The sequence below is a fragment of the Hippocampus bargibanti genome, linkage group LG17 (assembly GCF_051943395.1).
Source record: "Hippocampus bargibanti isolate YZ-2025 linkage group LG17, ASM5194339v1, whole genome shotgun sequence".
Classification (NCBI taxonomy): Eukaryota; Metazoa; Chordata; class Actinopteri; order Syngnathiformes; family Syngnathidae; genus Hippocampus; species Hippocampus bargibanti.
The window spans coordinates 9,853,137-9,872,745 of NC_142750.1; the positions used below are offsets into that span (position 1 = coordinate 9,853,137).

Below are 19,609 nucleotides of genomic sequence, written 5' to 3' on the forward strand. Positions count from 1 at the left end.
CTAAAAAGCGAATAATCAATGAAGACAGTGAGTTAACATTTCACTATATTTATATTATAATCATTAAATTCAACGATGTACCTGAAACTAATGAGGGGGAAACACAGAACCGACGCCCTCGACACACGGTCCCAGCGATGACAAGAGGGAGAAGAAGAGAAGGAGAAAGGCACAAAGAGTTGTCAGACCGACCAACAACACGACAGACAGATCACATGTGGAATTCAAAGAAAATAAAATAAAAAAATCTAAAGAACGAAACAAACACCCAAAAAATAAGCACTAATTTGAGCAGAGATGACACCGAAAAGGCACGAGTAGTCACGTTTTTTCTGAAAGGATGAAAAAGAGACCCACATTTGTTGTTTTTTAGCCCCATCCCTTAAAAAATAAAAAGCACACAAATGCAAATAAAATCAAGATTCTTCTCGCCAGCGTGGACAGTGGCAGCCACCAGATGGACGATTCACCAAGAGATGCTGAGGTAAAAAAAAAAATAACACTAAAAATAAAATAAAAAACAACCGAGGAAGTGGATCATGATGAGATGACATCATCAGCTAGGCTTCAAAACATCAGGTATGAGCGTTCACGCGCCAACAAATTAAAAAAAGTCACGTACCCAAGCACATACAGTACAGTACAATCATTTCGAGACACACACGCACACATGCACGCACGCACGCACGCACGCACGCACGCACACACACACACACACACACACACACACACACACACACACACACACACACACACACACACACACACACACACACACACACACACACACACACACACACACACACACACACACACACACACACACACACACACACACACACACACACACACACGCACGCACGCACGCACGCAGAGGACTTCAATGGTTCATACATGCACAGATTTGTATGAGGTGTTTGTGAAGATCAAGCGGCGGACATATGAGGTACGCGTGTACGCAGAGGCCAATGTAGCGTGGCTCTCATTCGTGTCGTAAGCTGCTCTCGGCGTGGGTCTGTCTCGTCTAGTCTGGCTGTCACTCATTTCCCGTTACTTCACTTTCACTGCCTCCTCAGAAAAAGGAATACTGGTTGTCCACGGCTCGGGGTGCCCGGGCGGCCTCCAGTTCTTCTTCTTCCGCCACCGCCGCTTCCAACTGGCGCAGCGGCCCGTCACGGTCGTCCCAGTCTTCCGCCGCCCCGCCGCTTTCCGCCCCGCCGCCGGCGCTTGCTGCGGCTGCCGACGACGACGTCGCCTCTGGCTCCGTCTCTCGTCCTCTCTCCTGAGGCGGCGTCGGGGGTGGCGGGCGTCCCGGTGGCATTGCGGGGGGTTGCGGGGGGCTACGGGGTCTGCTGGTCAAGTCTGTGGAAAAGAAAATGTATTGAAAGAGTGTGAATGAGGGGGAAGGGGGAGGAGCTAGTGACAGGAAGTGAGGTCAGGAGGCGGAACAAAGTCACGGCGGCTGAGGTTGTGATGAAAACAGTAAACTCGCACACTGAACTCTTTTCCTTCCTGTTTGGGAAGTGAAGGTTGTTTTCTACATGGAGATTGGCGCAACTTCTCAACACGCTGTAAAGAGTGTTCCCTCCAGCATTATACAAAGCAGCCAATTACGGATGAGCAATGCGGATGCGCAGGCACACACACACACGCACCGGTTTTTTTTATTTCAAACACTCACATTCACTCCGTTGGCGCTTTCAGATACTACAGATAATCTCATAGTCAGTCACGTACCTGTCAACCTTGTCTAATAGCTGTCCTTATAAATGATGACAATTCCCCTATAAAAGTTGCAGTACGCCGTACATTAATTGAAATGATAAAAACAAATGCTAACACAAGCGTAGGTGCAGACAGCTGACCGCGAATGCGCACGTTATGCTTTTATCAATCCGACCACACAGCAATTAAAAAATAAATTAAGAAAAATACGATTGCTAGTTTGTAGTGACAATAGTAGCGATTGGCGGTAGCATTGACGTTAGCTAACAGCAGTTGAGACCAACTGCATTTGAGTCAAAATTATCTTTGTAAGATCAGTTAACAATTAAAAACAATTATTCCCGTATACAAGTCGTAGTTGTAGAAATGATAAAAAAAACATTTAAAATACAGGGAAAATGTATCAGTTGACAGGTATGCACTCACTCTCAGAAGCCAACTCACACCCACACAATCACACACACACACACACAAGTCACTTACACACAGTCAGAGATGGGGGTTGATGGAGAGTCGGGATGGCGCGTAGTGATGACATCACAGACGGTAGGCCGGCTGCCCGCCCTTTCCCGGCCTGCAAGGACGAGTGACGGACAAACAAGATGTCAGAGGTGGGAGGGGCAACGGGGGCGCAGAGGAAAGGGGAGGGGGGGGGGGGGGGTGAAAGGCGGTCATGCTACGGCTCGTACCCGGCTGGCGGACGGCAGCGGCGCCCACGAAGCTGATGAGCGTGACGTCGGAGGCGCCCCCCGACTCTAAGGGGATGGGGTGCACACGGAAGTGCTCCAGCATGTCGAAGATGGACTGGAACCAAAGGTGCTGCACGCGGCACTGCCCGTCCTCGTTCAGCGAGAGGCGCAGGTGCTGCCGGAAAGGAGGGCGAGCATACCGAAAATTCAAATGCGGGCGTGGGTGTTTCTGTGAGGAGGCGTTTGTAATGGCAGCTTGGTGTCGGCGGCGTCAAAAGGGAAAAAAATGGATGACATTTGCGGACGGCAGCTGCTTACCTGCCAACTTTTGAAACCAGAAAAGCCTTGTAATATGCCGGTCGGTCATATACAGTGATACCTTGGCTTACGAACTTAATTGGTTCCCAGAGTGTGTAAGATGAAAAGTGTGTATCTCAAAAAAATAATTTCCCATCGGAAACCATTAAAATGAGAATAATCCGTTCTCAGATCCCCATAAAACATACTTTTCTACTTTCTAATTTTCTAAGCCATAAAACTACACAAAATACACCTTATTTTATGTATAATAAATGTGCTATGGTATTATAATTAAAGAAATAAACTGTACTATAGAATAAAGTCATTTTATTTACCTTTGTGATGGTCGTTGATGGCTTGATGGAATGGAGTGACCGGTTTCATCAGCATCAAACGCTTGATGAGGAACGTAGCCTTCTTCTTTCACCATCTTGAGGAATGATCCCTTGGAGGTGCTTTCTCTGCGATAATTTTGCCTTGTTCCTCATCAATTGTGTTCTGTTTAGCTGGGTTGAAAGCTGTTTGCTTCAAGTGTACAGATGCTTGTTCGGGTTATTTGTGGAGCCTGATAGATGGGATATTTTAACCCTACAGTCCATACTCTGCCTTTGAACTATCAAAGTTGAAACGAGTCCAAATTTCACTGTTTTCTATCCATTTTATCACTCCCTCTCTGTTGTCTGCCTGTCTCTTTAATGTTTACCCCCCCCCCCCCCCCCCCCCCACAGCTGCGTTCTTGACCAATCATGTGGCTTTAACCGAAGACTGGGGGCGGGGAATAGAGGACTAAAAAAAAAAAAATTGGGCGCCATTTGGTTTTTTTGAAAATGGCTTCACTCTCGCTTTGTCTGTAACCCACGACCCCTTACTGCTGCGTTCTTGACCAATCACGTGGCTTTAACCGAAGACTGGGGGCGGGGAATAGAGGACAAAAACAGTCGGCTGCCATTTTCTTGTTAGAAGAACGGGCTCGTTCGCGAACGACACATCACTCATTGAGGCAGCTCCGTGTACGAAAAAAGTTCGTATGCCAAGGTAAAATTTTCATGAATGTAACGTTTGTAAACCGAAAAGTTCGTAAGCCGAGGGGCTCGTAAACCGAGGTATCACTGTATATATATATTTTTTTAAAGTGTCATGAAAAAGCCAAAGTAAAAGTGCAATAGGCACTGTGTTTATTATATGACTCTTGTTATTCTTTATAGATACAGTATATAGTTGGTCAAGCCAAATGATTTTTAACATTACAGCTACTTAAAATAAGGCTAAAAACACCATCCAAATGTTATGTCAATACTTATGTATACTTGTGAAAAAAATACCTATACTTCCACTTGCCCATCACTATTAATAAGAAAACAAAACAGACATATTTCATAATCTACACAACATTGAACTCATTCACTGCCATTCACAAATTTATTCGGGAATTGAAAATACGACATGGAGCGCCATTCCTGAATTTGTTCGGGTTTTTTTTTTGGGTGCCGATAAAGCGCTGGCCATGGCCTCTGGAAATGTTTTTTCCCTTCCACAACAGGGGGGCAGTTCCCTTTTTTCATTGTTGTCGCTTTGTTCCAGCTTCAACTGTTGCTAAAGCACCATATAAACCACTATGGATGGATTGCATTGTATTTTGGACAGCTGCCCTCATTTCAAGCTCATATAACTCCAGATCCATGTAATTTAGAAATTAACTATTTTTTCTGTTGAAAGAAGAGACTCTATGGTTTCTAACACTGCATTGAATGTTTATGCAGTCCTAAAATCAATATTCTGTGGGTCCTGGAATTCAAGTGACAATGACAAAAACCCTGGCACTGGAGTGGACACTTTTTTTGCACATTTCTGGCAGTGAATGAGTTAATAATCAATCTTGTTCAAAAAGCATAATGAATTTTAAGACATTGTTAGTAAATTTAAATATACACATTTAAACTACATTCCTATGGGTTGACAAAAATAGCTATCAAACTCAAATTACAAACTGGCGTCATTTTCACCTTTTCTTGAGCGAAGTATAACTCCTAGAAATGCTAAATCTTGACTCTCGATTCCAGGAATGACTCGTAGCAGGCGCATGCGCAATTCATATAAAGCTTAGCGCTGGCACTGTGCCGATAGCCTGTTCTAAATTTAGATACGCTACATAGTGGTTTTGAATGAACGTTGAGTATTTACTATCTGGACGATTTTTGACATATTGTTTTTATTGGAAACTGTAATTTTCATTCCAAAACCGTAACCCGGAATGGGACCATGAAAACCGTATATATTACGGCAAAACCGGAGTAGTTGGCTGCTGTGCCGAGACACTGACCTTAGCTTTCCCCTGGAAGTTGAAGGTGAGAACGTATTCTCCACGTCGCGTCTCGCTCTGGCGTACCAGGAAGACGCCGTGGCTGGCCGGCCCGCCCGCCAACACTAACTGGGCGGCTTTGAGGCGCGACAAAGTGCCGTGGAACCACTGGCACTCGCTGAGCGGGTGCTCCGGCGCCTCCCCCGCCATCACCTCAGAGAACAGGAAGGAGCCTGTGCGGGGAAGGGATCCAAACGTTGACATCAGGGATGAATAGCTCGGGACGCTATATTCACATCCACCTGTTGCATCTGGCGTCTCCGCAAACGGCGTGCTCAGTCCAGCCCCGCCTCCTCCAAGGATACGAGCGTCGGATTCATCCAAGGGAGCTCGTGGCGGCAATTCGGGTGGAAGAGGATCCATTGGCGGGGAGGAGCCCCCTACGCCGCCATAGCACACTGCTGCAACGCGAGAGAGAAAGCGGCGTCAAGGTACAAGTGAGGGTCTCCATGTTGTGCTGCGTGCATTTGGTCGCGCTCACCTTGCGACAGACGGTCGATCATCTCGGGCGTGCCACTGATGTCCGCCAAGCCGCCACAGTCGGTATCTTCTTGCCTGCTGCGGGGCATAACAGTAGGTTGACTTAAAGGACAAGCGACGTCTCCGGACAAGTTGTGTCCAAAATTTGTAAAATGGCTTCAAATGACTTCTACTGAGCGTATTTTACAAAGATTCCACCGCATATAGCTGTATTTTACGTTTTAAGACTCGCGCTGAATATTCAGGAAGTCTTGTTTTTGAGTTGGTGACGAGTCCTCACGTCACGTCACTGAAGGAGCGCCCCTGACCGAGAAAGGACATACGTATCTTGCATCACCTCAATGCATTTTGCGGTACTTTGTTTGGTCTGAAAACTTTGTGTTGATCCGTGTTGATGGCGAAATTACAAGGAAAACACATACATAACGCAATTGTGACTCGTTGTCTGTTACACCGAGAGAACATTTGATATTCGCTGACAAAAATTCCAAGCTGAAAAATCAACCAATTTCCAACGGAGCTCTGGCGCCATCTTCTGCATTTTCTGTGACGCTACACATCAGTCTTGATCCCTCAAAATGACCCCAGAAGACCTTCTTTAATCGATTGCAAACATTTATACTTATCTCTTCAGAACTATTTGAATCATATTCATAACTGGATGCGTAACAAGAAAGCATATTCTCAGAATCTGAAGCCATTGTTTTGAATCTCGAGCAAGGCAAGACGTCTAGGCGTGACATCACAAACTGGGGGCGGGACTTTCTGAAAATGCCCAATTCGCAGCTCAATTTTTTTGTATATTTTGGACATTTTAAGTCAGGGGTGTCAAAGTCATTTTTTGCCGCGGGCCACATTGTAGTTATGGTTTCCTCTCGAGGGCCATTATGAATTTGGGGAACCCATTAGAATGTTTAAATCCCTTCAAATATTACATATAGAGCACACGGCAAATTAATGAATAACTCGTTTTCAAATCTGAAGTCAAGAATAATGACTTTTATTGTGGTTGACATCCAAAAATATGAAATTTTGGCTCAGATTTTAGCAATCATCATGGAATTTAACAAGTTTTATTTGCTTTCGCGGGCCGAAAAAAATGATGTGGCGGGCCGGATTTGGCCCGCGGGCCTTGACTTTGACACCTGTGCTTTAAGTCATTTTTATTGATGTGTTGCATTTGACTAAAAATATCATACTGCGTGTTTTGGGTATTTTAGATGCTATAAAACGTTTTTCTGATGTCAGTTAGGAAACACAAAAAATGGTGTCGGTTGTCCTTTAATGAATAACTAGTTTTCATTTTTTTTAAGTAAAAAAAAGGAACTCTGTTATTGTAATTGACATGGGACAATTGTTGGCAAACATCATGGAACTTGACATGCTGGTTTTGCTCTCATTTATGATGTGGCGGGCCAGATTTGGCCCCCGGTCCTTGACTTTGACACCTGAGACGTACACTCGCAAATCGCAATCTGTTGTCAATAATATCGGGTTAGCGTTGTCGCTCCTGACCTGAGACAGATTCCCTTGCGGATGTCGCTGAGCCACACCTTCATCTGGACAGCGTCACGCGTCTCGATCACATACTGGACGGCGCCTTCCAACTGACAAACGATATGCGGATGGATGAGCGCAAAGACGCTGAGGACAAGGTATAAAGTGTTCGCCGGCATCTCACCTGCAGCAGAAAGCTGTTTTCTTTGTCTGGAACCTCCAGCGCGGTGGTGCTCCTCACATCCACGATGGCGCCGCACGCCACCGTCCGCCGCGGTTTGGACGCCTGACCGTGCCAAAGGTGGATGGATGCAAACGTCATTACAGTGATACCTAAGTTTACGAACCCCTTGGCTTACGAACCTTTTGGTTTACCAACGTTACATTTATGAAAATTTTACCTTGGCATACGAACTTTACTTGGCATATGAACTTTTTCGTACACGGAGCTGCCTCAATGAGTGACGTGTCGTTCGAACGAGCCCGTTCTTCTAACAACAAAATGGCAGCCGACTGTTTTTGCCCTCTATTCCCCGCCCCCAGTCTTCGGTTAAAGCCACGTGATTGGTCAACAACGCAGCAGTGAGGGGTGGTGGTTTCAACATTAAAGAGACAGGCAGACGACAGTGAGAGTTTCAACTTTGATAGTTCAAAGGCAGAGTGTAGACTGCAACCCAGCTAAACAGAACACAATTGATGAGCCGGCTTGTTTTAGTCATCTATTCCCCGCCCCCAGTCATTGGTTAAAGCCACATGATTGGTCAAGATCGCTGCAGTGAGGGGGGATTTACAGACAGAGAGAGTGTGAAGCCATTCTCAAAAAAAGAAAATGGCTGCCGATATTTTTTGTCCTCTATTCCCCGCTCCCAGTCTTTGGTTAAAGCCACGTGATTGGTCAAGAACGCAGCAGTGAGGAGAGGTGGTTTAAACATTAAAGAGACAGGCAGACGACAGAGGGAGACTGACAAAATCGATTTCAACTTTGATAGTTCAGAGGCAGAGTGTATACTGCAAGGTTAAAATATCCCATCAATCAGGCTCCACAAATAACCCGCACAAGCCATCAGTACACTTGATGCAAAAAGCTATCAACCCAGCTAAACAGGACACAATTGATGAGGAACTAGGTAAAATTAGCGCAGAGTAAGCACTTACAAGGGATCATTGATCAAGATGGTGAAGGTTACGTTCTTCATCAAGTGTTTAATGCTGATGAAATCGGCCACTCCATTCCATCAAGTCATCAACGACCATCACAAAGGCAAATAAAATGACTTTATTCTACAGCGCAGTTTATTTCTTTAATTATAATACAATAGTACATTTATTATACATAAAATAAGGTATATTTTGTATAGTTTTAAGGCTTAGAAAATTAGAAAAGTAGAAAATTATGTTTTATGGGGACCTGGGAACGGATTCTTTTCATTTAAATGTTTTCCTATGAGAAATTAATTTTTGGGATACCCACTTTTCGCCTTAGACACTATGTCTGGGAACCAATTAAGTTTATAAGCCAAGGTATCACCGTATTTTAACATTCAACTCATCACCAATGTCATGGTTATACCTTGGGTGGGATGAAAAATTCCAAGTAGGCCTCGTCGCCTCGCTCGCCTTCCCGTTCCCTCTCTCGGAGGACCAGTCGGCACTTGTGCCAGCGTCCGCCCTTCCACGGCACGTTACCGCCGCCCCCCGCGGCCGCCGTGTTGTTGTTGTCGAGGCCGTGAAGAGGGAGAACAAAGGAAAAGCCCGGGAAGCTATGACCTCCGCTCAGCTCATCGTTGGATGAACTGACGCTGACTCCGCCTTCCCGAACCAGCCGCCCAACCTTCCTTGGTGCCGCGTTGAGCGTGGCGCCGCCGCTCGGCGGCAGCGCGGAAGAGGCGGAGCTCGAGGTGAGGACGGCGGGCGGAGATCGAGTCAGTCGCAGTTTTTCCAAGCGGTGGCTCCACTTGTCCTTCTCGCCGCCTTCGCCGTTGCTGCGCCGGCGCTCCCGGGCGGCGTCGGAAAGCAGCAGCGAGGTGGCGCTGCTGGACGACGACGGGGGCAGGGATGACGAAGAAGAGTGGGGCAGCGACAGGGGCATAGAAAGTGATACGGGCATGGAGGAGGTGGGCGTGGGAGGCTGGGTGGTGGCGTTTCGGGCCGGGGCGCCATCGTGCGCGGCCATGTTGTAGCTGTAGCTGGCGGGCAGCGGGCTTGGGCCCAAATCGCTGGAAGAGCTTCGCCACTGCAGGATGCCTCGCACGCTCCCGCGCACACTGCGCCCCACGTTGCGCAGCGAGAAGCGCTTTTTCACTTTGTTTTTAGAGACCGAGCCCGGGGCGCTGCCTTTGGAGCCGGGCGGCAACGCGTTAGCCACCCGCGATGCATCGGAGAAGTCCACTTCGCCGCGGTCCCCTTCCTGCACCTCCACCTCCTCCCCCATCGACGCTGCGCCGGGCCAGCTATCCTCCTCTTCCACGGCAGAAGCGTCGCCGTTCCCCCCCATCGCCGCACCGCCCCTGTCGTCCCGCCGGCCGTTGTTGCCTCCCACAGACGAGCAGCAAGAGGATGACGAAGACGGAGGCAGGACCTGGCCATGGGCGTAGGAGTCTTGAAATCTGTCGCCGCTTTGGCCGTCCAGCAGGAGGCACGTGGTCGCCTCTTTGGAGGCCTGCAGCGCCACGTTGGCAGCGGAGCAGGGCGGGGCGGCTCCCCCGGACACCGACAAGGGCGACGCGGCCTCTTCTTCCAGGGAGGTGGCATCTGACTGGGGAGCCCAGCTCACCAGTTCCTCTCTGCCGGAGGTGCCGCCGAGTGGCGGTGTCCCCTCCAGTTCGTTCTGGAAGTGGCGGACGAAGCGATCCATGAAGCGGCGGCAGAAGGCGGCGGCTGAGTCCGACGAATAGTGCGGGTTCTCCAAGAGGAATGCCCGAAAGTGCCGCGCAAAGTCGCCGGCCGCCACGCGGGCATGAAGCTCACAGAATTCAGTCCAGCTGAGGCAGGGAGAGGGCGAAGGCGTGGGCGTGTCCGACAGTGAGGACAGGTGGGTCGGGGGCGGCGGGCTCATCAGAGGAGGGAGGGGGGGCGGCCGGGGCGACAGGGGCAGCAGAGAGGGCGACGGCGGGGACGACGAAGGGGAGGGTGATGGGGGCAAGGGGGAGGAGTTTGTGGCCCGTGGGCTGGGAGGGGTTAAAAGCGAGCCATTCATTTCTCCCGCCGACAAGGTGCAATCAGATCAGTCCTGACTTGTGAGACCGCACAGATGCAGGAAACGCTGCACGGGTGTCCGATTGTTTACAGCGGAGTGCCAACGATCAGGGGTCACGATGCATCATGGGAGCCTATGGCGTGCGGCTACATGAGCTCGATGACGTCCATTATTCGTGGCAGCGGTCAGGCGGCAACGGCGAGGCCACGTGTGGGAGCCCGCATCCTGACCCACAAATAAAGCAACATTGTCACACAAATGATCATCTATTAACAACAATCCATCAACATTGATATTACCATCATATTTTTTTAGATTGTGTCACTTCCAAAATCAATTTCAGTAATGTTAGTAGTATAAATGCTTCCGGTGATATTCTTTCCACACTGCATTTGAGCTAAATATTATATAAATGACTCTCATCTATTATAAAAATGATGTACCGCAATAATCATCATAAGGTCTTACTTGGGGCATTTATATTGTACATTGAATAACTTTACTAAAATAAACTAATTTTGTGTTGAACACTTACGGTTTATCTTCATTGTAGTTTTTAAACAAGGATTTTGGTCAGCCCAAAATGTACTGAATCATACAGTGGCTGCAATGAATTCATTAGAAATACAGTAATATTGTTTTGTCCGTTGCTGTGTTCAAACAGTTTTCCAATTATAGGAGAAATCTGAAAATATGAAAGCACGATAACGATGAACAAAGTTCTGAAGGTGTTGTACGTCGGACACAACCACAGCGAAAAGGCGCCGCTTCATTCTTGACCACAACTGACTTAATACTCCAATCAGAAGTGGGGCAGAAGTTGGTTCATTTTCGACGCTCTTAAAGTCACTTGCTTACGTTATGCCGCAAATGATACTCTCATCACTTTAAAAGATTCGTCTGATCATGTTGTTCCGATGTCGCGAGAATTACACGACCATACGGTTTGAATAGCAGTTTTTACATGTAAATTATATGTAAATAGTAAGTTGTGAATGATAGTTTTGAGCATGCAGCTACGTGTAACGATGAGATAAATAACAATTTCAAATTCGCTAGCAAAGCGGGTGCTACTCATTCAGCTAAACAAAACCCATAAAACAAAACCTGCTTTAAACGCGCTATCTGTAACAGCAAACGAGCAACGTTGTGTGAGGCGTTTGTCCAAGCGCCACATTTGAACCAAGCGCTTTAAGCACCTCGCCTTTCAAAAGGCATTGTCGAGCTAGGCTAGCCCGTAGGCTGAACAGCTAGCTACGAGCAGCCAGCGGCTATCTGGCGGCTATTAATAAACCTGCGAGGAACAGCATCAACGTACACTACCTGCAAATCACAGCCGCGCTCAGGCGTCCGTCAGTGGGGCCGAGCTCAAACGAGCCGAGCGCGGAGGTGCAGGACGCACAGCAGCGCGATGGCGTCCCATGGGGAAGCGTTTGCTTCTTGCTCTGCTTGTTGTTGCTCAAGAACAAGATTGCGAGGAGCAGCAGCAAGCCGCGACGAGCTATACTTGCTAGTTGCTAGTCCAGGCTGGACAAACTCTCGCGAGATTCGGCGATAATCTAACGTCACACAATTAACGAGTGACATAAAACATATATAAAAACAAACAGATGCATAGCTTTGCTACCTATTTATCGATCTCTCTGCGTTAGATTTTGGATGGTCTGGTGACTCTAAATAAGCTTTTATTGTAGCTGCCTGAGTGTGTCAGCCAAAAACCATCCGATTTAAAATATTGATCTATCTTTGCCAGTATGGTGATAGACCAAACATTTCAAAGCTCTTCCACTAGATGGCACAACGTCCAAACAAAATATGTAATACGTAATATCCGCTGTGCGTGTGTGAAGCAACCTCAAGCAACCTTTGGTAGCACCACCCACCCTGACACAGCCTCACCAAACAATCAAATATAGCTCCACATTCACCCGAGCACTAACAACGTGAAAATGTGAAGATTTTTAATGTGTTAACATCGAAACTATTTGACTTATTTGTCTCCCGCGGGAGCGTTCCAAAAAAATCACCCGGAAGCGGAAACATAAAGTATGTCTTCACACCGGTAGCTAAAAAAAACATAAACATAGTAATAGGACGAGCTTGCGGTTTCACTCACTGCTCCATTTATATTTAGTAATTTTTAAGGGTTCTGTTGATTCGAAACAACAAACAATATACCAGTTAATGCACAAATTTAACAACATATCTGATTACATAATGTGATGCTCGCGCCGCTAAACGTGTGACGTTGATGGTCAGCTGACGACCTCTCAAATTCACATGATTTCCAGATTGTCAGAGCACAATTTTGGAAAATCTTGTTGGTTCAGTCATGGTGGATTTCGGATCCGTACGGGAAACACAGATGGCAAGTGCTAAAAGCTAGCTGCTCAGCTGAGCTTTGTTTAGCCTAGTTTTAGCCTCATTTTGAGGCAAGGAAGAAGCGACAAGAACCGCCGCCTGCTTTGTAAGTGAACACTGAACAAATATACATTTAATTCAATAAACATTTACTTTAATGTTTTTTAACTTATGTTTAAAGTTTGCAGTGGTGGAAAGTGCACTTTAGTGGATTTCTTTTAAACCAATTGCCTATTTTCTAGATTAAGTTGTACTTTTTACCTCGTTTAGTTACTCCATTTGTCAACATTCCTCAACTAGCCACTCCGTAGTTTGGCAAAATGTCCTTGATACATTTTCAACATACGTGGAAGGCTACAGGACGATGCACACTAAAACAAAAAAAAGAGGTATCGAGTTGTACTTCCAAATATTACAAGCCTTACATAAACTACTTACTGGCTTTATCTACAGGAGACCGTCTCTTGATATTATAGGGTTACTGATCCATTTGCAACATAATTATTGTATCGGTATAACAATATTTGTATGGATATTGAAATGTGACAGGAAATTTTGACAATACATCAGAGCGGGCTAATTATGTCTCCTTTAGCCCAGACCAACGAGGTTGTCACTGTCGTTGTCAGATGTTGTGACGTCATCTCACACGCTTCCAAATGGGTCCTAACGGCAAAAAGTTGATCAATGTCATTGTCCTGGGCGTGGCCTTCATGTTCATCTTCACCGCTTTCCAAACGTGCGGCAACATTGCGGTATGTGTGGCGGCCGGAGTCGTGCCACGTTACTCCATCGCTCAACCTGTCTTGCTTCTTACAGCAAACGGTTATCAAAAGCTTCAACAGCACCAACTTCCATGCTAGCGGATACAACAGGTAAGGTCGCCAAGTGTAATACATATAAAATAAAAACATTCCCCCCCATGAATGTGAGCCATAACCTATAAAAACTGATGACGCAGCATGGCTGTGATCTACGGCGTGTTCTCGGCATCTAATCTGCTGGCGCCGTCGGTGGTGGCAGTGGCGGGTGCCCAGCTGTCCATGTTCTTCAGCGGATTGCTGTATAGCGCCTACATCGCCGTCTTTGTCTACCCGTATACGTGGAGTTTCTACACAGCGTCGGTGCTGGTGGGCGTCGGCGCCGCCGTGCTGTGGACGGCGCAGGGGAATGTGTTGGCGCTCAATTCGGACCAGCAAACCATCGGCAGGAACAGCGGCGTCTTCTGGGCCCTGCTGCAGTGCAGGTGAGGCTCTATTTTGGGTTGGAGGTGAAATGATTTGATTATTACTATTATTAGTCATTCAATTGGTGATTCGGATTGAAAGATATTTTTGATTTGGATTTCTTTAAAACAAAATCACATTCACATTGTCGTAATTAATTTTGTGTGTTGGTCTAAAGAATTTGGTTTCTCAATGATCAGTAGTTGTTACCTGATAGGATCATTGATAAGTTACCGATTAACTCTTTCACTGCCAAACTATGTGCAAAAAATGTCCGCTCCAGTGCCAGGGTTTTTGTCATTTTCACTCAAATTGCTGGACTAATGGAATATTGAGTTTGAGGACTACACAAACAGTCAATGCAACGTAAGTAGTTTTAGATTCTCTTCTTTCATTAGGAAAACAAAGAGTTCATTCCTAAGTTATATGGGCCTGCAGTTATTGAAGCTTGAAATGAGGGCGGCTGTACAAAATACAATACATACGTATAGATTTACTGCCTATAGCAATTTAACAACAGCTGAAGCTTGAACAAAAGGCAAATGGTGCCCCTTGGTGGAAAAAAACATTGCCAGAGGTCCGACCAGCACTTTATCGGAACCCCCGCAAGAAAAAACAAAGCCCGAACATATTCGGGAATGGCACTCACCGTCACACTTTTCAATTAATTTGGGAATGGCAGTGAATGAGTTGATTATTGCAGTTCTCGTGTGTGTGTGTGTGTTTTTTAGCTTACTGTTTGGAAACCTGTTCATCTTCTGCGCCTGGCGGGGACATGAGCACATCTCAGGTAGGAAGTGGCTGGTCACGCACATGCGCCGGTACGGGGCGAGCTTCAAGTCTTGACCCCATATGTGTGCGTGCGTCGGCAGACAAGGACCGGCAGACGGTGTTCATCTCCCTGACGGTCATCAGCCTGGTGGGCTGCTTCCTCTTCTTCCTCATCCGGAAGCCCGACGCCGAAGCAGAAATAGCGACTGTCAACGAATCGGAGGCTCTGCTCCTGCCCTGCCACTCGGGCGAGAGTGCACTCGGGTACCTATCAACATAAGAAGGAGGAGGAGAAGGAGGTTGACAAAGCACTTGTATTATCTTGCGGTTGCTATGGTGACGAGGCACTACACATTGACCCTCAGACGACATCCCGTGTTGGACTGCGTGTCCCGTCACCGTGGCAATGCAGGGTTCACGAGTGTACGGGGAGCACGGCGCATTTTCCGTCACTATTTGCCACGAACGCCAAAAGTAACGCTTTGGTTGCTTGTGCTGATCTGACTACTTAAAAACTCACTCACCGCCATTCACAAATTCATTCAGGAATTGAAAACCATTCCCGAATTAGTTCGGGTCTTGTTTTTACTTGTTTGGGTGCTGATAAAGCTATGGCCATGACCTCTGGTAATGTTTTTCCCTTCCATAAGGGGGCAGCATTTCCCCTTTATTTTCCATTTTCACACTTTGTTCCAGGTTCAGCTGTCGTTAAAGTGCTTTAGATAAATCAATGTATTGTATTTTGTACAGCTGCCCCCATTTCAAGCTCAGATAACTCCAGACCTATATTACTTTGGAATTAACATTTTTTTCTGATGAAAGAAGAGGGTCTGAGGTTTCTAACGCCACATTGAATATTCTGTGGGTCCTGGAATTCGAGTGACAATGACAAAAACCCTGGCACTGGAGTGGACACATTTTTGCCCATCATCTTGCAGTGAATGAGTTAATTTTGACACAACCTTTGACCCCAAATCAGTTTTATTACATTTCAAACTCAGCTGGCGGTAATAGCCGTAAGATTGTTTAACAGACTTGATTTTCAAGATGGTACGTAGACGGTGAGGTGCAAAGAGTTTCTTCTTTTTCCGACGTTGAAAAAAGAAAGTGCAAATCGGAGGAACGTGTTTAGGTTGCTTTACTTTTTCTCAGATTCTTGTCTTTGTTTCCCTCCCAAACCCCACCCCCAACTCATTGTGTTGGCAGCTCGCCGCTCTCGCATGTCTGCTCACAAGCCCTGGACGCTTTTGGTATGTACACACACACACACACAAACCCTTTAGTATGAACAACTTGTGAGGACCATCCAAAAAGTCCTCATTTGTCAAAAATGTCCTCACTACGCATGGTATAAAATCATGGTGGAACTCACAAAAATAGCAACACACACACACACACACACACACACACACACACACACACACACACACACACACACACACACACACACACACACACACACACACACACACACATATAGACCCGCTAGAAGCCAATAGTATAAAAAACTTGAGGACCATCCAAAAAGTCCTCATTTGTCAAAAATGTCCTCACTACTTTTGGTATAAAATCATGGTGGACCTCACAAAAATAGCGGTGCGGTACACACACACACACACACACACACACACACACACACACACACACACACACACACACACACACACACACACACACACACACACACACACACGTATAGACCCGCTAGAAGCCAATAGTATGAAAAACTTGTGAGGACCGACCAAGTCCTCACTTGTCAAAAATGTCCTCACTACGTATGGTATAAAATCATGGTGAACCTCATACACACGCACACAGTGACACATTGCTCGATCGTTGTTCACTTTTTTCCCCACAAAGTGCCTACGTGTGTGCGTGCGCATGTGTAACAACGTTGCACTCTGCTCCCCAGCGCGGGCATGCAAGATGTTGGTAACCAAGGAGATGTTGCTACTCAGCCTGTCCATCGCATACACAGGTGACTCTTTGACTTCCCATCCGTCATGCGATGCACACGCCGTGAGATGGTTGACATGTCGGCGTCCGTCTTCCAACAGGCGTGGAGCTGACGTTTTACAGCGGCGTGTATGGCACATGCATCGGCGCCATGACGGGCTTAGGAGCCGATGCCAAGAGCTTGATGGGGTTATCGGGCATCTGCGTCGGCCTGGGCGAGATCCTGGGCGGGGGGGTCTTCGGCTTGCTCAACAAGGGCGGCGGCCGCGTGGGCCGCAATCCCGTGGTGCTGCTCGGGCTGTTGTCGCACTACGTGGCGTTCTTTCTCATCTTCATCAACATCGCAGATGACGCCCCCCTGGCGCCCGAGGAAGGAACTCAGCTCACCGGCTTCATTCGGCCCAGGTCGCGCCCCCAACTCCAAACACAACACATACAAGAGTTACGTTCAGATTTCCAGGAGGGAAGATGTCATGCTATCGCAATTGCAGTGTGTTTTTCCCCCCAGTATTTTATTTTATCATTACAGGGACATCATCATAAACTTTATGATGGTGTCAAAGTCAAGGCCCGTAGGCCAAGTCTGGCCCGCCACGTCATTTTATTTGGCCTGCATTTTAGGGCTACATAAACATTCAATGCAGCGTAAGAATAATAATAATCATACATTTCATTTATAAGCGCCTTTCAAAACTCTCAAGGTCACTTTAGAGTCACAGGATAAGTTTTTCTGTGGGTGAGCAGCGACACGCGCCAGCGTTCACTCAACTAGCTAGCTTAAGCTAGCTAGTTCGCTAATAGATGGATAGCGAGATAGCCAGCCAGCCAGATAGTTATATAGCTAATTGATAGCTAGCTCGTCAGCTAGATAGCTAATAGATAGCAAATAGCTAGCTAGAGAGATAGCTAGATAGATAGCTGGATAGCTAGATAAATAATAAGTGAAGAGCGGTAAAAAATAAATAAGAATAAAATCAAGAGAATACACAGAGAAACCAAAGAAGAGAGTCTAATCTTTCATCAGAAAAAAAAATCAGGACCCACAGAATATTGAGTTTTAGGACTATATAAACATTCAATACAGTGTTAGAAATCTTAGACTCTCTTCTTTCATCAGAAAAAAATGTTTAATTCCTAAATTATATGGGTCTGGAGTTATATGTGCTTGAAATGGGGCAGCCGTTGAAAATACAATGCAATACATACATATTGGTTTATATAGCACTTTCACAACAGCTGAAGCTGGAACAAGGCGCTAACATGGGGAATAAGAGGAAATGCTGCCCCCTTGTGGTAGGGCGAAAACACATTGCCAGAGGCCATGGCCAGCACTTTATCGGCACCCAAACAAGAAAAAACAAAACCTGAACAAATTCGTGAATGGCACTCTACATCATTTTTCAATTCCCCCTCAAAAATTGTGAATGAGTTAAATAGACACTATCATAAACCACAGGTATCAAAGTCAAGGCCCAGGGGCCAAATATGGCCCACCATATAGTTTTATTCGGCCCATGAAAGCAAGTCAAACTTTTCATTTCATGATTTTTCATGATGCTTGCAAAAGTCCAAACCAAAATTTCAAATTGTCTTGTGTCAACCACAATAACATTATTTCATTATAACAGTTGTTATTTCTGGCTAGTTATTCATTAATTTGTAATATGTGGAGGGGGTGAAACATTCTAATGGCTTCCCTAAATTCATAACAGCCCCCAAGAGGAAACCGTAACTACAATGTGGCCCGCGCCAAAAAAATGACTGATGTGTATGTGTGTGTGTGTGTCAGTGTGGGCGTGGCATTGCTGTGCAGCTTCCTGTTGGGCTTGGGCGATAGCTGCTTCAACACACAGCTGCTGAGCATTATCGGTTTCACCTTCCGCGACAACAGCGCCCCTGCCTTCGCCATCTTTAAGTTCATACAGGTACAAGTGTGTGTTGTTAGTCATTGCCGACCTTTTCCTCCCTCAAAGAAGTCAGAGAAGCATGAAACACCCGACAGGAAGTGACATCACAGTGGCGTTTTTTTCACCTGGTTGTTGCGTTTTGCCCCTCAGTCCATCCTGGCGGCGTTGGCTTTCTTCTACAGCAATTTCCTGCTGCTGCACTGGCAGCTCCTCATCATGGTCGTGCTGGGATTCGCTGGCTCAATCTCCTTCTTTGTCGCCGAGTGGCAGGCGCAGGCATCTGCGGCAGATGGGATTTGATAAGGGACAACGAGCCGCTTCACGCATTTCAATCACCACCAAATCCGCACATTCACTTTAAAGATGCACAGATGGATGCACGATGGGAAACGCCGTGGTGGCTCGCTCGACTTGATTTTGTAATTTTCTTACCGGAAATGTGAAGTGAACATCAAGAAGGGAAACAAAGACTGAAATAAAGTTTAGAATACCAATACAATAATCCCTCGTTTATTGCGGTTAATGTGGACCGGGAGCACCCCCGATAGACAAAAAAAACGATGTAGCGAACCCTACTACATGTAAGGTTCGCTACATCATTGGTAAATTTACATTTGTATGAGTACAAAAAAGTATAAGGCCAAATTTAGTGGAACACAGTAGAGGACATGCCTAAAAAAAGCACAGTAAATATTGGTAGTACAGTACAAAACTAATAAAGTAAACAGTCCACTATCAACATACAGTATAATATTTACAGGTACACTATTGTATAAGTTACACATTTCAGAAGGCTTCGAGGGTGCTGCAGAAGGCTTGGATGACGATTTACGACAGGAGAGGAACATTGTAATAGGTAATTGTTGCCGTTATTTTTTCTTTTGAGCAAAGATGAATTTCTATAGTTTCATGATCTCCTCAACACAATGACTGAAATCAACAGCTCATTGTCAGGTGTGGCCAAATGAAACCGATGTTTTTGGTTACTGAACTAATGTTTGGTTTTATGCACAGTAATGCCTCAAAATGGGTGAATAAAATAACTCAATTCACTGCCAGACATGGAAAAATGTGTCCCCTCCAGTGCCAGGGTTTTTGTCATTATCACTTGAATTTCAGGACCCACAGAATATGGAGTTATA

At 46.2% G+C, this 19,609-nt stretch overlaps 2 protein-coding genes across 7 annotated transcripts; one reads left to right on the plus strand and one right to left on the minus strand.

The window, feature by feature from the left end:
• Window positions 1–32: 32 nt before the first annotated feature.
• sh2b1 (SH2B adaptor protein 1) lies at window positions 33–11,831 on the minus strand. Of its 5 annotated transcripts, none has more exons than XM_089018220.1 (10): window positions 11,570–11,786; window positions 8,621–10,471; window positions 7,235–7,336; window positions 7,069–7,160; window positions 5,555–5,628; window positions 5,316–5,471; window positions 5,035–5,246; window positions 2,415–2,589; window positions 2,209–2,299; window positions 1,201–1,362 (listed from the first exon to the last, which is right to left on the minus strand). In XM_089018220.1, exons 2-10 carry the CDS (start codon window positions 10,244–10,246, stop codon window positions 1,341–1,343), a joined length of 2,550 nt encoding a protein of 849 aa, XP_088874346.1. In that variant the 5' UTR covers window positions 10,247–10,471; window positions 11,570–11,786; the 3' UTR covers window positions 1,201–1,340. The 5 variants fall into 5 exon arrangements, with proteins under 5 accessions (XP_088874347.1, XP_088874346.1, XP_088874344.1 ...); XM_089018218.1 differs by having other exon boundaries at window positions 5,316–5,474; window positions 11,570–11,783; XM_089018219.1 differs by having other exon boundaries at window positions 5,555–5,631; window positions 11,570–11,783.
• Window positions 11,832–12,313: 482 nt separating this feature from the next.
• Window positions 12,314–18,961, plus strand: mfsd11 (major facilitator superfamily domain containing 11). 2 transcript variants are annotated; one of them, XM_089019039.1, is made up of 11 exons: window positions 12,316–12,713; window positions 13,237–13,362; window positions 13,427–13,482; window positions 13,569–13,853; window positions 14,565–14,623; window positions 14,706–14,868; window positions 15,811–15,854; window positions 16,517–16,582; window positions 16,662–16,965; window positions 18,350–18,485; window positions 18,618–18,957. In XM_089019039.1, exons 2-11 carry the CDS (start codon window positions 13,267–13,269, stop codon window positions 18,765–18,767), a joined length of 1,359 nt encoding a protein of 452 aa, XP_088875165.1. In that variant the 5' UTR covers window positions 12,316–12,713; window positions 13,237–13,266; the 3' UTR covers window positions 18,768–18,957. The 2 variants fall into 2 exon arrangements, with proteins under 2 accessions (XP_088875166.1, XP_088875165.1); XM_089019040.1 differs by lacking the exons at window positions 14,565–14,623; window positions 14,706–14,868 and having other exon boundaries at window positions 12,314–12,713; window positions 18,618–18,961.
• Window positions 18,962–19,609: the final 648 nt, after the last annotated feature.